The sequence below is a fragment of the Sorex fumeus genome, unplaced genomic scaffold (genome assembly GCF_029834395.1).
Source record: "Sorex fumeus unplaced genomic scaffold, SorFum_2.1 ptg000149l, whole genome shotgun sequence".
NCBI lineage: Eukaryota > Metazoa > Chordata > Mammalia > Eulipotyphla > Soricidae > Sorex > Sorex fumeus.
The window spans coordinates 3,713,613-3,733,733 of NW_026606206.1; the positions used below are offsets into that span (position 1 = coordinate 3,713,613).

At 43.7% G+C, this 20,121-nt stretch overlaps 1 protein-coding gene across 3 annotated transcripts in view; it reads right to left on the minus strand.

Annotated features, from left to right (window-relative positions):
* The window catches only part of SMARCA2 (SWI/SNF related, matrix associated, actin dependent regulator of chromatin, subfamily a, member 2), a 230,175-nt gene that overhangs the window by 126,469 nt on the left and 83,585 nt on the right, over window positions 1-20,121 (minus strand). For all 3 annotated transcript variants that reach the window (XM_056106879.1, XM_056106877.1, XM_056106878.1), the window contains exons 18-21: window positions 17,398-17,640; window positions 15,975-16,088; window positions 855-962; window positions 136-222 (exon numbers count right to left, since the gene is read on the minus strand). In XM_056106879.1, the coding sequence (XP_055962854.1) occupies window positions 136-222; window positions 855-962; window positions 15,975-16,088; window positions 17,398-17,640 (552 nt within the window). The remainder of the gene's footprint in view (window positions 1-135; window positions 223-854; window positions 963-15,974; window positions 16,089-17,397; window positions 17,641-20,121) is intronic.

A 20,121-nucleotide genomic window follows, 5' to 3' on the forward strand; every position in this document is an offset into this window, starting at 1 on the left:
TCAGATGATCAGACCAGGTTGCTTCAACCTCCATCCACACACGTTACACCCCTTGGTTGTGGATGTTGTTGAAGTCGTATTGTAGGCATGGCACAATCAAAATCAGGATCAAAACAACAACGACAAAAAGCTTACCTCGATGTGCTGAAACATATACGGGTGATTGCAAATTTTTCTCAATTGCATGATAGTGTTCATAAGCGTCTTTGCACCTCCTTTCCCCTACAAAAAAAGTGGCAAGAGTATAAAAAAAATAGAACAAGTAATTAACTGATCAAGTATTTTCAATTTTTCAAAGTACGTTTCTCCCTGAGACGTGATCAATAGAACTGGGAACTGAGGAGGCTGGGGAAGATGGACAGGGAAAGGACCTGGGATAATGGTAAAGGAAACATGTGTTCCCAAACTAATCAATTTAAGACACATAATATGACACGGCAGGACTTCCCGAGTCGGATTATGTTCACTTTTCTTTCACTAACATAGGAGGGAATTATTTCAAGCTGATGACTTTGTGACATGACTCTCTGTTCTTCTCTCTTCTGGGGAGAAAGCGCAAAACAGAAACCCTGGGAGTGGAACTGCATCTTAAACTTCCTAAAATGCCACTTCACATTCAGGTGGGATATATTTCCGGAGAGCTGATAGGAGCAGAGCTGACTGCTTCGGAGAGGCGAACATGGACTTCCTATACCGATGCAGTTTGCAATTAGGAGGATAAGAAACTTCCTTTGGCAGCTCCAGGAGTTAATTTGCTCGAATGAACTGGCATTAGCAGAGCTGCTCCCTGGGGTTCTTCAATGTCACAGCCACAAGATGTCATGCCGAACGCTACACCAACTTCAGCAATGTACCTTCTTATCTTTCTCGGAACCGTCTGTGAGGAGGATGCCCTTGGCTTGCATGTGGCGATACAGAATCTTCTGCAGAGCTGACATATCACATTTGATCACATATTCAACCTGGGCAAGGGGAAAATAGTAAGTAGGTAAGAGCAGGAGAAAGAAGAAGCCTGTTCTAAATAATCTCTGTGTGTGTGTGTGTGTGTGTGTGTGTGTGTGTGTGTCCCTCTCTGTCTCTAACTCTGTCTCTGTCTCTTCCCCCTGTCTCACTCTTTTTATGTTTTTCAACCATATAATGCTCAAGTTTTGCTCCTGATTCTGTGCTCAGGACATTATTCCTGGCAGGGTTCAGGGCACCATGTGCAGTACCGAACCCAAGTTGACTATGTGAAAGGCAAGAGTCTGAACCACGTACTACCTCTCTGGCCCCTAAAAAAGTCTGTTGAGATATGACTACTGGTGATAATTCTGGAACCAGAATGGTACTTCTGCCTCCCCTTCTTGGATTCATGGAGTCAGGGGGGCAAAGGGAATATGGTGGTGGAGACTATACTCGAGTCATTCCTAAAGTGACTGGAACTAGGGTAGTGCTTTTTAAAATTGCTTGGTTTAGGGGAAGGAGAAATAGTACGGTAGCTATGACACTAGCTTAGCATGCAAAAGACTTGGGGTTGGATCCCCGGCACCACCTATGGTCCCCTGAGCCGGGAGTGCAAAGCCAATAGGACACCATGAGCACCACTGAGGGGAGGATATATATATATATATATATATATATATATATATATATATATACATATATATCACTGTCACTGTCACTGTCCTCCTGTTGTTCATCAATTTGCTCGAGCGAACCCAGTAACGTCTCCATTGGAGACTTTGTTGTTACTGTGTTTGGCATATCGAATATGTCACCGGTAGCTTGCCAGGCTCTGCTGTGTGGGCGAGATACTCTCGGTAGCTTGCTGGGTTCTCCGAGAGGGGCGGAGGAATCAAACCAGGGTCGGCCATGTTGGCTGCGTGCAAGGCAAACGCCCTACCACTGTGCTATCGCTCCAGACCCTGTATATATATATATATATATATATATATATATATATATATATGTATGTATATACATATATAATAAAAAATGTAACAAAATATAAAACAAAATATTCCCAAAATATAACAAAAAATAAATGAGTAACATAAAATTAAGTGGTTTATTCTACATTTGGGAAAGTAATTTACAAACTGTTCAGATTCAAAGATGTAGGGATTTTTTTAAATTGTTTTTTATATTTATTTATTTAATTTTTTTAATGAATCACTGTGAGGTACAGTTACAGACTTACAAAGTTTCATGCTTACGTTTCAGTCATACAATGATCAAGTATCCATTCTTCCACCAGTGCCCATCCTCCATCACCAATGATCCCAGTATCCCCCCCCCCATTTCACCCCGCCTCTGTGGCAGGGCATTACCTTTTGCTCTCTCTCTCTCTCTCTCTCTCTCTCTCTTTTCTTTTTGGGTCACACCCGGCAATGCACAGGGGTTACTCCTGGCTCTGCACTCAGGAGTTACTCCTGGTGCTGCTCAGGGGACCATATGGGATGCTGGGAATTGAACCCAGGTTGGCCGTGTGCAAGGCAAACACCCTACCCATTGTGCTGTCTCTCCAGTCCTGCTCACTCTCTCTCTTTTTGGGTGCTGTGACTTGCAATATAGGTATTGATAGGTATTGAGTGGCCATCATGTTTGGTCTATAGTCTACTTTCAGCACACATCTCTCAGCAGGGATTTTTTTTTTTTTTTTTTTTTTTTTGCTTTTTGGGTCACACCTGGCGATGCACAGGGGTTAGTCCTGGCTCTGAACTCAGGAATTACCCCGGTAGTGCTCAGGGGATCATGCGGGGTGCTAGGAATCGAACCCGGGTTGGCTGCGTGCAAAGCAAACGCCCTACCCGCTGTGCTAAATCCAGCCCCAGGATTTTTCTTTTTAAAGAGCTTCTTCACCTTTTTTTTTTTTTTTTCTGTTTTGTTGGGTCTGGCAATGCTCAGGGTTACTCCTGGTTCTGCACACAGGAATTACTCGTGGCAGTACTTGGGGGACCATATGAGATGCCAGGGATCAAACCCTGGTAGGCCTCATGCAAGAAAAACGTCCCACCTACTGTACTATAGACTTGGCTCAGGAATTTTTTTTTCTTTTTGGGTCACACCCAGCGATGCACAGGGGTTACTCCTGGCTCTACACTCAGGAATTACCCCTGGCGGTGCTCAAGGGATGATATGGGATGCTGGGAATCGAACCCAGGTCAGCTGCATGCAAGGCAAATGCCCTACCCACTGTGCTATTGCTCCAGTCCCTGGCCCCGGAATTTTTAAACTTTAATATTAGTAGTGCGGGCGAGATCTCGCCCGCACGGCAGAGCCTGGCAAGCTCCCCGTGACGTATTCGATATGCCAGACACAGTAACAACAAAGTCTCCAATGGAGACGTTACTGGGCCCACTCAAGCAAATCGATGATCAACGGGAGGGCCTTACTTTTAATATTAGTAGTAGTATTTCTTCTGTTTTCAAACTTTACCTTTTACAGAAATGAAATAGTTTTAGGAAAAACAGAGCCCATGACTACCCAACATTTTCTGCTATTCCTTGTGAAATGTTATCTAAATGGCCATAAGTGGTTCCTCTTGGGCCTAGTCCTAAAATTAAATTTATAATAGTCCCGAACTGACTAGAACTGGCTATAATTAATCTTTTCTTTTCCTTTTGGCTTTGGGGCACATCTGGCAGTCCTCAGGGTTTGCTCCTGGCTCTGTGCCCAGGGATCATTCCTGGCAGTGCTCATAGGATCAGATGTGATGTCGAGGATTGAACAGTCTGCATGCCAGGTAAGTGTCTCACCCAATGTACTATCTCTCAGGTTCCTATAATTAACCTTTAAGGAGATGAGAGGATAACATCTAGTGAGGACAACAGGTGGAGGAGACATGTTCCTCCACAAGCATTCACAACTTTATGGCCATTAACGACGGCAAGGTCTCCTGTGCTTCCGGTTGGAATGTAGCAAAAATCCAATTTAAGATGGTTAAAGAGAATTCAAGTGCCTATGGCTCAGTGCACACCTGCAATATTTCTGAACTAGATGCTCCTAATGCATAAAATCTGACTTGATTATTTCCTATTATTGTTTTCCTTTATTAAAAAAAAGTCCCCAGAATACAAATGTGCAATTTTCATAATAAACGTCAGATTAATGCCTAGAAATCTGCAGAATGTGATTAAAAGTAAATCAGCAAGCTGCCTAATGTTTAATAAACTGATTAAAAATGATCAGGTTATTTTCAGCTCTGAGGGCCAGGGCAAAGAGGTCACAGATGAAGAGAAGTTGAATATTCATTCAATTGTTGCCCTCGAAGGCACCCATCAGGTCAGACGGAACCACAATTAATAGTCTTGCGCCATTCACTTTGATGCCCCCAAATTGAATTAGAGAAAGGCCGACTTTTTCGCAGGAAAGCTAAACAAAAAGACAAGTGACCTATCACAAACTTATTTAAGTTTTAATGACCTTTGTAGTTAGAGATGAACAAATGAATCTCCACGTTGAATAAATAAGGAGGCTTTTAATTTGGACCATGCTTTAGGTATCTGATCATGTTATCTTTCTAAAGTACTTCTACTTTCTTTTTAGAGCTGTCAGATTTCTTTTTTTTTTTTTCTAATTTTTAGTAGTGAAACACCAAGAGGTACAGTTGTAGACTTACAGATTTTTGTGCTTGGGTTTCAGTTATACAATGATCGAGTACCCATCCCTCCACCAGTGCCCATTTCCCACCACCACGGATCCCAGTATCCCTCCCACCCCCCCCGCCCCCCCATCCCACCCCACCCCTGTGGCAGGGCATTCCCTTTTGTTCTCTCTCTCCTTTTGGGTGCTGTGGTTTGCAAAAGAGGCATTGAGTGGCAATCATGTTCGGACTATAGTCTACTCTCATCACCCATTTCCCATCCTAAGAGGAACCTCCCAACACCCTTTATTTGGTAGAGCTGTCAGATTTCAGTGAAAGTTGATCAAAGGGAAGAAAACTGTTAAACCACTTCAGACAGCAATAAGTGTCATGACTTAAAAAAAAATGATATCTGGGGCTAATACTACCAAGTTCTTTCTGTGGACAGGACCTTGTACTTGCCTTCTTAGAATGAACCACACCAGAGAGCTAGGAGAGAGCTATAACTAGTATCCATACCGCATAAATAAGAAATCCGCGCATCACAGTGGTTAAGTGACTCGCTGGATGTGACAGTTATTTAATGGTGCAGTTAAGACCGGAAACAGAATTCATGCTTGAAACTACACTGTGCCTGGTCAAATAGATGCTCAGACTTCCCACTTCTCCTGTGATGCTGACTTCCCACTGGTTGGCCTGATCACACCGTTCTAAAGGAGGCTGATTTTTAAGTATATGAGGGGGCGGTGAGGTTGTGGAGAAGAGAAAACTTTGGGAGCCTGATAGTGAAAGTGTAAACTGGGGTGGTTACCATGGGACACAGGATGACGCTATCTCCAGAAATAAGGCTGGGAACCCCATTCAATCTGACTATTCCACTTGTGGCCCTGACCTGAAGAATGTAAAAATACTAAACGAAAAAGACTGACACCAACCCTGTGCCCACCGCAGTTCAGTCACAATGGCCAAGCGAAGTGACCATTGCTGGATGAGTGGCTAAAGATGCTGAGTGTATGGACACAATGGAATACCACTCCGCTAATTAACCAAACAAAACAAAAACAAAAAAAGATGAAGTCTTGCCATTTCTGACAAGGGCAAATCTTGGTAGCACTGTCCTCCCGTTGTTCAGCAAGTTGCTCGAGCGGGCACCAGTACCACCTCCATTGTGAGACTTCTTGTTACTGTTTTTGGCATATCAAATATGCCACAGGGAGCTTGCCAGGCTCTGCCATACAGGCGGGATACTCTCAGTAGCTTGCTGGGCTCTCTGAGAGGGACAGAGGAATCGAACCTGGGTTGGTTGCGTGCAAAGCAAACACCCTATCGGCTGTACTATCACTCCAGTCCATTATTCTAGGTAAAAATAAATAATATGGAGAAGAATAACACTGAATGATCTCACTAGAGAAAGATAAGTAAATAGTAAACAAAGACAACAAAAGCAACTCTTAGATCTGACCTACAGAATGGTGGTTTCTGGAGGAGAAGGAGAACAGTTAGCAAACAAGGAGGGTCTACTATTTGGTGGGGCATGGAAACTGGGCTTTCGGTTAAACATCGGTGTTTACCAAGTGGATCACACAGTTTATGGGTGTGACTGGATTCTTCCAAAGGAGCAGCAGTGGCCTCAGATGCCAGTGAGAGATGCTTTCTATTTATCTGCTCAAAGAAGGTCGATTTCTGGGGGAAATGTGCCAAGGGACCCCCCTACACCCCGCAAAGGGGACAGTAGACCAATTAAGCTTGGGAATCCCTATAAGCATATACAGATGTCAATCTATAAGAGGTATAGCTAACACTGAAATAATGCCATAAACCAATGTTACCTTTATACAAATTTAAAAATAAAATGAAGAGCGCCAGGCATGGCAGAGACAGAATTAGGATTAGGGATATCAGTGTGCCTTCACATCTTTAGGGAGAAACCACTGGCCTGTCTGTTAGTAACTGTAAGCATAACCCCTACACTTTGTTTATGTCCGTATCTTTCCAAATAACTTCAAACTCTTTTGTTTGAGAGTTTTCTCAAGTTCTGGGTGGTGGGTGGAGAGGGAAAGGAGGAGGTCTTTAGCCCTGGGGCCCCCACTTTCTAAACTCTACTAAAGCAGACCTTCCCCAATCCCTTATCAGACAGAGTCAATTTTCTCTTTCATTTCTCTCACAAAAAGTAGTTGTTGAAGTTTTGCAAGTGTGTTTCCTCTGTATCAATAAAAGCTAAGCAAGGAAAGTTTCCCAGTGGCAGCCCACGTATTTATTTATATCAATGTATTCCATGCACGTACCAGGACTGTTTTAAGACATGAGTAACTTCTAGAGCACTGATAAGTGTTAGAGGCAGATGACCCATGGGCACATGTCAGGGGGTCAAATGGATGATATCTAATTGAGGGCTCAATTCCACACCCATTCTCCTATCACAAGGCTGATGAAAATGTACGAAGAATGGTAAAAGAGGCCTTCTCGGGGCAGGAGAGATAGCACAGCGGGGAGGGCGTTTGCCTTGCACACGGCCAACCTGGGTTCGATTCCCAGCATCCCATATGGTCCTCTGAGCACCGCCAGGAGCAATTCCTGAGTGCATGAGCCAGGAGTAACCCCTGAGCATCGCCGGGTGTGACCCAAAAAGCAAGAAAAAAAAAAGAGGCCTTTCCCATTGCTCACCTCTGCTTGTGTTGTCTTCTCTCTCTCTCTCTCTCTCTCTCTCTCTCTCTCTCTCTCTCTCTCTCTCTCTCTCTCTTCGTAGTGTAGAGAATCAAACCTACAGCCTCATACATGAAACACAAACGGTCTACCACTGTGCTATATCCCAAGCTATTTTTCTTGTTTTTTGCTTGCACTCTTTTGCAAAATCCTTTTAAGCCTTTCATCCGTTATGGAGGCCAGAGGTATTCCTTTCCTTAAAGTCAGATCATACTAGCTCAGAGGGCTGAATTGCAGACTTTGCAAAGGGCTGAATTGCAGACTCCTGCAGGAGGCCCAGCTCCAATCTTGGTGCTGATGGTCCCTGAGTTCCACTGGGAGTGACTCCTGAACACAGGGCCGGCAGTAGCTGGACACCACCAGGTGTGTATCCCATTTGCCCAACTGATCAGCTCACAATCCAATCATGCTAAATCCCTTCATTTGGATACTGGGAAGCTCATAATACCTCTTGAGATACCGAGGGAGAGTACGTACATCCTCATTCTCTTCTTGGGATGACCTACCCAGGAGAACCCAGGCACGTCTGATACACTCTGCACACACGTACCACTGCTGCCTGCAGGTTAATTATCAATAAAAGTTATATATTTTACTGGATTTGTTTATATCTATTTGTGTGAGAACAGTTAATAAAATCTAAGTTGTAAAATTGTTATGCCTCTCCAGTGCATTTATCGGAAACACTGTCCCCACCCCCAACACGTGTGTACCACAGTGGTCCCTGCCCTGAAGCGTCAGAGTGTCTGGATCATTTGTGCAGATGGATGGGCCGCTGTTGCCTTTCATCATCGTGTCACTGATTAGAGTGGATAGACCTTATCGCCACGTCTGAGTCTGTTGACCTCACACCCTGCCACCTATTTCTGGCATAGCTCTTCAATTTCCATCTGGCCTGAGAGCAGAACAGTGCACAGACGAGGCAGTCAGAGCTCCGTGCTGAAAAGAAAGAACAGACTGATCTCTTCTAAAGCAGAGGTACAGAACCAAAGCAACGGGGCAAGGACCAGAGTGCAGAAACTCATCTCCTCCTGAACTCAGCTGGGTCAAGCCCACCTCCCTTTCTGGTTTTTTTTTTTTTTTTTTTTGCTTTTTGGGTCACACCCGGCGATGCTCAGGAATTATCCCTGGCGGTCCTCAGGGGACCATATGGGATGCTGGGAATCGAACCTGGGTCGGCCATGTGCAAGGCAAACGCCCTCCCGGCTGTGCTATCACTCCAGCTTCCCACCTCCCCTTCTGAAGGAAAATGTGATGACAGCTGATAAAAGCACAAACATCAAAGTGCCTCAAAATATTCTGTAGCTGTAGTAAATGAGACCTGTGACTCTTTAATAGGGGTGGTGGTCCCAATAAGTTAGGCTTGTAGTAGTTCATCGAAGCTACTTTTGTTCAGGTTACATGTAAAACAGAGGCAGTGACCTCATGGACATGCTAATTTATCCTGAGAATCCTTAGGTTAGTAAACAATCAAATTGGCCTCTAAGAGAGATGAACCAGGTGGTTCTATTGGCATTATCTCTCCCATACAACTCTGTAGCAGGGGCCGCAGCAATAGTATAGCAGGTAGGGTGTCTGCTTTGCATGCAGCGGAACTGAATTCAATTCCTGGCATACCATATGGTCCCCTGGGCACCACCATGTGATCCCGTGAGTAATGCCTGAACATAGTCAGGAAGTAACCCCTGAGCACTGCTGGGGTATCTCCCCAAAAACAAAACAAAAAAGCCAAACAACAAAAATCCCACACTTGCATCAGTGTTCAAACTCCGTTGAAAACTTGTCTGAATACTACTCTTTTTCTTCCTTCCTTCCTTCCTTCCTTCCTTCCTTCCTTCCTTCCTTCCTTCCTTCTTGCTTACTTTCTTGCTTTCTCCCTTCCTTTTTTTTTGTTGGGGTTGGGGGGGGATGTCTGGGCTACATTGGGTGGTACTTGGCACTAACTCCTAGCTCTGTGCTCAGGGGTCATTCCTGGTGGTTCTCAGAGGACCATGTGCAATGTCAGGAACTGAACCGTGGTCGGATGCATGCAAGACAAGCACCTGAACCTTTATACTATTTCTTTGGCCCAAAGCTTTTATTTTTCACAGACAACATCAACATCAGGATTGATTTTAGGGAGGTCAACCTCCAGATCACTCCAGACATTTTACACATACTTTTAGCATCCCTAAACATTAAATAATAGATAGTGCTAATTAATTCCAAGGAGCTTTCATTTCTGATTATGTCAATTAACAAAGGGGAGAGTCAGCATCCACAACTCCAAATGGGAGCAAAAATCAAATCATCTATTTTTCTCTAGCTTAAGTTGATTTTCTATAATCCCTTGTCTATGCAACGTGCTTTTTCCTTGAGTGTAAGAAAGAAATTTAATGCCAGCAGCTTTAAGGTGGGGGTGGAAGAGGCAGGGAATTTCCTTGTTCATTAGGTTTTTATTAGACTCATTAAATTATTAAGTACTCATTTGTTAAAACTAACGTTTGTTGTACATTCATTCACTGAAACAGTTTTCTATGAGATAGAGCTGCATTTATCAAACCATGGCAGTTTTCTGTCTGACTGAAAAGCACATTTATTCCTGAGGTAACTTCAGCAAAACTAAACAGAATTTACCGGGACGATAGCTGATATTTTATTTTTTTTGAGAGGTTTTTCTATCTCGAAACTCAAACATAAGAGGGCTGGAGCGATAGCACAGTGGTAGGGCATTTGCCTTGCACGCAGCCAACATGGCCGACCCGAGTTCGACTCCTCTGCCCCTCTCGGAGAGCCCGACAAGCTACCGAGAGGATCTCGCCTGCACGGCAGAGCCTGGCAAGCTCCCCGTGATGTATTCGATATGCCAAACACAGTAACAACAAAGTCTCCAATGGAGACGTTACTGGGCCCGCTCGAGCAAATCGATGATCAACGGGAGGGCCTTTACTTTACTTTAAAAAATCTGATAATTTTTTTAAAAATAGGTAAAAGATCCAAATTTCACTTTAACAAAGCAGATACAAGGAAGCCAAATAAGCACATGCCCAACATCACTAGACATTAGTGTAAAAGGAATTAAGGCACTAGGGAGATAGGACAGCAGGTAGGGCACTTGCTCTGCTTGCAGTCAACTCATGTTCAATGCCCTCAACATCCTCTATGGTCTCCCAAGCCCACCAGGAGTGATCCCTGAGCACATAGTAAGGAGTAAGCCCTGAGCCCTGCCAAGTATGGCCCCCAAACAAGTCAAAATATTGAAAGATAGTATCAAGAACTGTGGGCAAAGCAGCCTGCTCATACTCTACTGGCAGAACTATAAAATGGTTTTAAGAGTTTAGAAAACAATGTGGAAGTTATCAAGTCACACACATATTTACCAAATGACAAAGCAGTCCTTCCATCTAGCTATTTCTATTTTCACCCAAAATTTTGGATAATCAAGTCATGGTGCATCCATATAGTAATGGTCAAAATGATGCTATTGATACAGGCAGCAATTTCAATGAGTCTTAGTAACATTATACTGAGTGAAATAAACCAGCTAGAAAGGGTCAGATCAGGAGTATTTTCTGATTCCACTCAAAAAAAAATTCTGGACAAGGCAAAACTATAGAGCCAGAGAATTCATTCTTTACTGCATGAGGCTAAGAATGCGAAGTCTGAGTAAAAAGTTATAGTAAAAAGTAACTTGGACTCCCAGGATGGGAGGATCCTCCCAGGATGGAAGAAGCATGCTGAAAGTAGACCTTAGACCAAACATGATTGTCACCCACTGCCTCTTTTGCAAACCACAACACCCAATAAGAGAGAGAGAACAAAAGGGAATGCCTTGCCACAGAGGCAGGGTGGGATGGGGGGGGATGGGGGTGGGAGGGATGCTGGGACCCGTGGTGGTGGAAAATGGGCACTGGTGGAGGGATGGGTGTTTGATCATTGTATAATCGAAACACAAGCACAAAAATTTGTAAGTCTGAAACTGTACCTCATGGTGTCTCACTAATAAAAAAAAAGTAATTTGGAGCTGGAATGCTAGCACAGTGGTAGGATGCTTGCCCTGCACATGACCGGCCTGGGTTTAATGGTCGAACCCAGCACTCAGTATGGTCCTCAAGCCCCACCAGAAGTGATCCCTGAGCACAGAGCAAGGGTAAGTCCTGAGGACCACTGCATATGGGCCCCAAACAAAACAAAGCAAAAAAGTAATCTGAGGAGAGGACTTGGAGACAGAATAAAGAATTGTTCAGAAATTTTACTGTGGCTCTGGTTAGCATAACACGCCTTTGTCAAAATGTATAATTCTATACATAAATTTTAAAAACATTTTTAACTGATTCTTACTCATTAAAACAGCTGAGAATTACTACTATGAAAATATTTAGCCCGTAAATCTTAGTTCCTTTCTGGACTCTTTCTACAGGCTGTCAAAGACACGCACTGAGGCTATAAACAGAAAGTAGCAGAAGAAATCTTCTCAACCCTAAGGATGAAACACTTAAGTGGCCAATTTTCTCCATTTAAAAAAATCTTAAGAAAGAAAAAAAAAGTATAAAATGAGAAGCCAGAGTGATAATACTGTGAGGTTAATTCACTTGCCTGGGGTATGTTCTGCTGACCTTGGTTTGAATCCCTGGGAGTACTTACAATCCCCTGTGCACCGCCAGGGGTCACTCAGAGCAAGGAGCCAGGAACAGATGCTGAACAGTGTGGCCCAACATCAAACATGAAGAATGAAGGATGCCCGGCCAAATCACATCAGCAATGGCCACACACATATGTCAAACTCCTAGTCATCACCTCCCAACCTTCACCCTCACCGTAAAAGGCTTAGAGGGACAGAGATGTGGCAGGGCCACAAAAAAATATAAGGCCCAGAGAGCAGATGTACTGGAAAGTGAAACTCTCCGTTAATGACAGGAATGGTGGGGTGGAGAGACAGTACAGCAGGAGAGGCGCTTGCCTTGCATGCAGCCTGACCCGGGTTGGGTCCCCAGCAAAGCGTGTGGTTCCCCAAGCATCACCAGGAGCAATCCCTGAGCACACACTCAGGATTAAGCCCTGAGCACTGATGGGTGAGTGGTTTCAAAAGAAACGAAACAAAAATGAAACGACAACAGAAGTAGGAAAGAAGAATAAGGTTGTGGCAGCTGTCACCAGCTGGGTGCTTACAACACAACTAGCATAGTTTTATGAGCATTATACTTCCGTGCAATCCTCTCAAGGACTCTGTGAGGCAGACGCCATTTAGCTTCCAATTCTCCGATGAGAACACTGAGACACGCCATATTAAAAGCCTTGGCCAAGCTGAGAGAGCCACACCTCTGAAAGGAAGTTTATCCAGCCATAGCTAATATAGTATCTATAGAATATCTTACACGCCTCCAGTGTAACACCCTGAGCAACAAAGAACACAAGAATACACAAGGGATAGGCACTTGGAAATCTAATAGTAATTGTACTTTTTTTTTTTTTAAATAAAAGGTAAAGGTAAAGGTAAAGGCCCTCCCGTTGATCGTTGATTTGCTCGAGCGGGCCCAGTAACGTCTCCATTGGAGACTTTGTTGTTACTGTGTCTGGCATATCGAATACTCTCGGTAGCTTGCCGGGCTCTCCGAGAGGGGCGGAGGAATCGAACTCGGGTCGGCCATGTTGGCTGCGTGCAAGGCAAACGCCCTACCACTATGCTATTGCTCCAGCCCATATATAAAGGTAAAGGCCCTCCCGTTGATCGTCGATTTGCTCGAGCGGGCCCAGTAACGTCTCCATTGGAGACTTTGTTGTTACTGTGTCTGGCATATCGAATACTCTCGGTAGCTTGCCGGGCTCTCCGAGAGGGGCGGAGGAATCGAACTCGGGTCGGCCATGTTGGCCGCTTGTAAGGCGAACGCCCTACCACTGTGCTATCGCTCCAGCCCTTTTTTAAATAAAAGGTTTCCCAAAGGTACACAGGAAGCTCTCTGTTGGAAAGAACCCTAAAGTAAACATTTTAGTTAAGCAGTGAACTGCTTTGTGATTTACCTAATCACTCCACGACATTTATGCTAAAAAAAAAAAAGGTGTAGATTTTTGTAATATGGATTTTCTACAAGAGGACATGGAAGGGGTTGCACACCTGGTAGAGAGCACAGGACCGTGCAGTGCAGTGCTGGAGACGGCTCCCGCATGTGAAGCCTGCACCAGTCCAGTGGACTCTCCCCTGGCCCAAGACACAGTTCCACCCTGTGATTTATATATATAGACAGAGTCTGTCTGTCTGTCTGTCTGTCTATGTCTGTCTGTCTGTCTATCTATCTATCTATCTCTCTATCTATCTAGTCAGGCCTACCTACGGACTTGGAAATAAGTGCATAAAATTAAGAAATCTTAGATTTGTGTGTCTGTGTGTGTGTGTGTGTGTGGAGGGGGTGTTGGTATAAAATCTTAGATTTCAGTAAATGACCTTATATTTTATACCTCCTCCTTAAGAGTGATAGCACAGCAGGTAGGGCGTTTGCCTTGCACACGGCTGACCCAGGTTCGATTCCTCTGTCCCTCTCGGAGAGCCCAGCAAGCTACCAAGAGTATCCCGCCTGCAGGGCAGAGCTGGGCAGGCTCCCCGTGGCATATTCAATATGCCAAAACACGGTACCAACAAATTTCACAATGGAGACGTTACTGGTGCCTGCTCAAGCAAATGGATGAACAATGGGAGGACAGTGCTACAGCGCTACCTTAAAAAGCTAGAATAAAAGGATGAGGCAAATTGGAGTTGTCTGTTTCATCTTTGGGCCACACCTGGTGTTGCTCAGGGGATAGTCTCATCTCGGGAGTCTCCAGAGGTGCCCTGGGGGACCTTGGGATTCAAACCAGGACCTTCTTCAAGCAAAGCATGTATTCCGGACCACTGAGCTATTTCCTTGGACCCCAGATTAAAATCTTGGGGCTTAGAGTGATAGCATAGCAGGGTGGCGGGGGGGTTGCCTTGCATATGTCCGGCCTGGATCAAACCCCAGCACCCCATATAGTTCTCCAAGCCCAGGCATGAGTGATCCCTGAGTGCAGAGCTAGGAATAAGCCCTGAACCTAGCTGGATATGCCCCCCCCCCCCAAAACAAAATTCAACTAAATCAGAATCCTTAGCATTCTATATCTCTGTAACATATAAAATATCAGTAACTGCTGGAAAGGCATTCAAGGCAGACACTCCTCCACTGCACTCATTCTCCACTCTATCTCCTCAGTAACCAAGCTTCATATTAAACAGAAATAGGGGGAGCATTTCCCCAAGACACAAAGACCACAGGAGGTCAAATAAAAATCAACATTCCGTCTCTAATTTTCCTTGACTGGAAAAATAAAATAAAAATCACATTTTTATTTCTTATTTTTCTCCAACCGTCAGTGGGTTGGGTTTCAGGAAACAAAATTTTCTTTTAGCAAAGTGACCAAGTTTGCACACTATCTTGCCAGTTCCCACTTAGAAAAGAAACAAGATCAATCAACCAGGCCCCACAAACAGAGCTGCTTACAGAAAAGTACAATGATACAACACAGAACATTCCACAGTTGGCTCATCTTAAAGGAAAAAAAACCTCAAAATATCTCATGCAACAAATCATATATGATGCCAAACAATCTAAGAGAGTAACGCTTAAAATCAAAATGTAATTCCAAAATATGATCAGAAACACATTAAACTGTTTTTTTTGGGTTGGGGCCACACCTGTGACAGCTGGCTCTACTCCTGGCTCTGGGTCACTCCCAGTGTTGCTTGGGGACAGAACTCAGGCCAGCTAAATGCAAAACATGCTGTCAGCCTGTCGAGTTATCTCTCTAGCCTTGAAACATATTAAACTAATACCCAAATCCAACCAAAATATGTGGAGTTAAAGGCTCAAAAACCATTTGAAACCCTAAGAAGTCAGTGTTCAAAGAAAATTCTGAAAAATGTTTGCTTAAAATGTTGGCAGCTACTTAATTTTTCTGGTGCAGGATAAAGACCACATCCAGGAATAATTAGATGAGATAGCTGCACTTTGAAGGAATTCCATTTTCCAGTTATTCTCAGAACTGTGACATCACATGTATTCTGATAGTGAATAAATTTGGGGGAAACCCAAGAAATGTTTACTAGGTCTTTTGATAGTAGCATGAGTCCTAAATTCCGATCCTTAACTTGTCTCAAAGCAGAAGCACTTGGCAGTGTGTGCATGTGTGAATTCAACAACAACAAAAATCTAAAGTTAAGGTCAAGACAAAAAGTGACTGAAGCACAGGTTTTGCAGGCAGGTGGCCTGGGTTCCATCCTGGGACAATCTGGTCCCCCAAGCACTGTCAGAAGCAATCCCGGAGTACAGACCTGGGAGTAGCCCCTGGTGCCTTGCTGGGGTGCCCTTCCAAACAAACAAACACTTCCGAAGTTAAAATATGTTGCAAATGAATGTCATGTTAAAACCATGGAAGTTAAAGTTAAAAGGTAATGAGGTTCAATGATTTTGTAAAATCTGCCACAAAGCGTTTGGAAAACAGGCTCTAAGAATGTGGAGATCTCCTTTCACTCTGCACCGAGTTCTCTAGCTTCTCCTGAATAACGACAACAAAAAAATCTTCTGTCATTTTCCAGATACCTCTAATGGAATATGAATCCGCTCTTTAAAGTACATTCAGGTGGCAGGTATACTCCAAACTTGTGAGCAGAAAAAAAACATGCATTTTGGGAGAAACTATGAATTCTGAATTTGAGACGTACTTTTTCGGGAAGCTGTGATTCCACTTCTTTCTTCAGTCTCCTCAGCAAAAAAGGCCTCAAAACCTTATGCAGACGCCTGATGATCAGTATAGTTTCTTCTTCATTTAAGTCCACCTACAAGAAAGCCAGAGGTGAATTCAATTTTTTATAAGAAAGTAAAGGCTGTTTTAGGGAATACGCTCCCCGTTTGCTTAATAACACAGGGGTCCTAGTCCAGATGCTGAATTCTGTCAAGAAACTCCCAAGAACTACTAATTTTAGATCATCGATCTGACAGCTCAAAATTTTACGGGCTATGATTGACTTTAAGGGTTAACTGAACACTGAGACAGAACAGAAGTAAAGGGGAAACGGTCACTATATTTCTGATGAAACAACTAAAGAGACCAGCAGGGGCCATGAATCAAAAAGCAAGAGCAAATCTAATACATGTCAGCACACCAGTGAGTTCTGAATCCCTACATTTCACTGATCTTTTTCTGCTCTCATTTTGTTCAAGTTTGGTTGCATTTCCAGAAAAACAAACAAGACAAACCCCCAAACCCCTGGATTTCTCTTTCACCTTCTTCTGTTAACCTCTAGGGGGCAGAGTTGGTTGACAATGCTTCTACAAATGGGCAAGCCAATTAATTACCGGCAAATGCACCTCTAATGCTTCAAAAATGAAAGGACCAAAAGAGATTCAACATGTATTTCCCAAAAGCATTCTCGGTGGCTTTTCATTCCTATGTTTAAGAAACCACTAATCAAAAGGACATGTCCCCAGTTCTCTTCTTGCAATGGCCCGTATCCTCCTTTCATGAAGGAGTTCTAAGACAAGGCAATGGAAGGAATGATAATAAGACCTTTGAAAATGGCTACTCTGAGATTTGCGAGGTATTTACGTACACACAAAACGGAGACAGGCAAAAGTCTAAAACATTTGGCTACAGAAAATTAGTGTAGACCAGCTTGGTTTTGCGTACATTAAGTAAACAGTTGAAAAGAAAGTCCAAATTTATAAGAAGAAATATTTGTTTCACAGGTTTTTGTTCTTTTGGCTGTGTTTAGCAACAACAACAACAAAACAAAAATTCTAAACACATGTTCCCATGTCGCTCAGAGCAGTTAAGTATTCTGCCAGTTAGAGAACATTATCTGATACCCTGATTAGCTTGCCAGTAAACGACGAAAGGTGTATTTTTATTTTAGATACCCCTAGATCTAAGATTCATCTAGATCCTAGGCTCACCATGAGATTCATTTACTTAAGATGGGAAAAGAACCCTGGAATGAGAACATTATCTACACCCAGATTGGCTTCGTAAGGTAAGGGACAGCCTCAATCACCCCCTGGGTTTCCTGTGCCTCTAACATCATTGGGTCCTTCAGACTTGGATTCATCGTTATATAGCAGAAAAGAAAGAAAAGTTTAGACAAGTACCCGTTCTCCAGTCATGGCAAAAGGAGCATTAAACCACTGCTCAAATGTGCTGCAGCTCTTAAAAATCGTGGGGAGGAGGAAGTTGAGGAGAGCCCAGAGTTCAGGGAGCTTATTCTGCAGTGGGGTCCCGGTCAAGAGGATTCTCCTGGGGGCCACATAGTGAGTGTTCAGGACTTGAGTCAGCTTGCAGTGGTGATTCTTCATTCGGTGGCCCTCATCCACGATCATGTATTTCCACCGAATCTGCAAGAAAGAGGACCAACAAGTGTCATGCAAAGAAAAACGCAACTACTTTCCCCAGGCAAGAGGTTGTTGAGGAAACCGATGAATTTGCAGAACACTGAATGCCGTTTTCCTTATGATACAACAGCCTGTTTTTTCTCTGTACCTGATAGAACAAGCAATAGTGGGATGTTAAAGCCACACTCTTTGGGGGGTCACGTGACTTCAAATTACTCTGTCACAAAGAAAAAGGGGAAACTGGGCCCAGAAGGAAGTGTGGTGGGCCAGCAGTAGTTTCTGTGCCTCCTCCTTCATCCAGCCAGTCCTCCTTCTAACAATCCTCTGTCAGGATGGCTCTGTCAGACTGACTGGCCACACTATCTCTATAGAGAAGACAGCTCTCAATCTGAAGCAGAAGTTGGCTACGGGATTTTTTTCCCCCCAAAACCCCATCAGCAAGTGCCTTTAGCTGAGATACTCCGCATCATGCCTTCTTTTTTAGTTGCATTACCTTCAGGGCCTTGCTCCATATACTTTTTGCCTTATTGTATGACTGGAACTAGTTGTTAACATTTGGGGTGTTGGGATATTTCGCATAAAAATATGGATATCAGGCTTCTCTAAAAATAGCTAAAAGATGTGGAAAGAGGGACTCTCGACCCTCACACATATGCCTTACCTAGGACCACAGTTTCAACATATTTTAATAAAATTACTTCTCAGTAGAGGGGGCAATGCTAAGATATCACTGCTCTACTCATGCTGAAATTTCAGAATTCAACACAAAGCACCGCCCCAGCATGATTCTCACTTACAAAGCAAAGAATGACGATGTGAGATGATCTTCCTAAGTCTAGAAATAGGCCCCTTCCTGTCCTTTACCTTACCCTTCAGCCCTCTTCAAGGTCATCGCTCTCCGTATCTTACAGTGACATCAATACAGAATGTTTCACTCTAGTCTCTCCATTCCCTACACAGCAGTGGTAATGGCTAAGGAAAGCATCAGATGCCCTAGGAATCTCACAGCCAAGCTCTCAGAGAGCGGGGAGAAGGGCAAATTCTCTCTGTAGCCCTCACATTTCCCACAGAAGCACCAGGAAACTCAATAGCAAAGGGAGAAAATCACTACTGTTAGGCTGGATGAACAGGTACGCATACATGATCAAATTCGGCTTTGTTCCTCCCCTGCCTCTATCACCTCTGAGAAAATGATTTATAAGACTTAAAATCCTAGCATTCACGACCAACAACTTAACCAATACCATGAAAAGAGGCAGGCAGATGCAAACGTAATTAAATTAATAATCCACATCTACGTTCCAGTCTAATTTTAGCTTATGAAATCATAAACTAGGATCAGGGGCCTCTAATTTTGCTACGGGGTCTACTACTAATTAGGCCCTCCACTTGGAAAAAAAATGTATTAGCACTCTCTACAGCTTTATTTCTCCAATAACAAATAAAAGCGATTGCATGCTGTTTATCAGGTGTCTCTGATGAATTTCTGAACACATATGCGGAAGCTCAGATATGAATTTGTTTAAGGATCTCAAACGTGCAAGCGCACTCCCAGAGTAATATTGAAAACATCATTTTTGACACAGCCAAATCTATCTCTGAGTACGAAGAATAGGAACAGGCATTGTTGCCAGTTCCATCTCAATTATTCAACCTCCCCCGGGGAACATATTTCCTTTATGTTATTTTCTACAATGCCACAAAGGGAGCTCTCAGTTCCCAGAGCAAAGGTTTAACAAGGGAATAGAAGAGATCCCAGAAAAAGGAAGCGGCCCCATTCTGCCAACAACTCAGATTCAGATTCCAGTGCCTTCAAAGCACCACAGGGTCAAAGAAATCGCCAAGGACGGGGTGGGGGGGGAGGGAGGGAAATTAGCTCTTCCTATTAGCTCCCTAAAAGAAACCACTTACATTATTTAGCATGAATATATTAGGAGCCAATGTGACAAAAATGTGTATGGTATGTTTGTGTGTGTGTGTGTGGGGGGGGGGGGGGTGGATCTATTTTGTATGGCAAGAGAACAATTCAGGACATACAAACTAGCACAAGGTGGAGGTCACAGGTAGATAACAAGTCTTTCTCAGCTCCAAATAAATAGTCACAGAAACGGCCTTGAGTTAGCCAGGTAATAATGGCCTATTATCGGAAAACAGAGCGCACAAAAGCCACAGCCTGGATAAATGTTCCTATGGAGAAAGGCCGTATGGAGAGGTGCCTCCTCATCCTCAGAGACACAGTGGCACAAGAGGAATGAAGCCGCCATGCCTCTGACAATAACCCAGGGCAACAAAAACAATTATGTCTTCTACAAGCACACTCGGCGCTGATGGAGAGAAGAGTTGCAAAAAGGAACCTGGGTGATTTTTTAAAAAGAGATGTAAACTCATTAACCGTTGAGAGGCTAGAGAAGGGGTCCCAGGATCAATGGCTCGCTCTCTGACTCTCTCTCTCTGACTCTCTCTCTGACTCTCTCTCTCTGACTC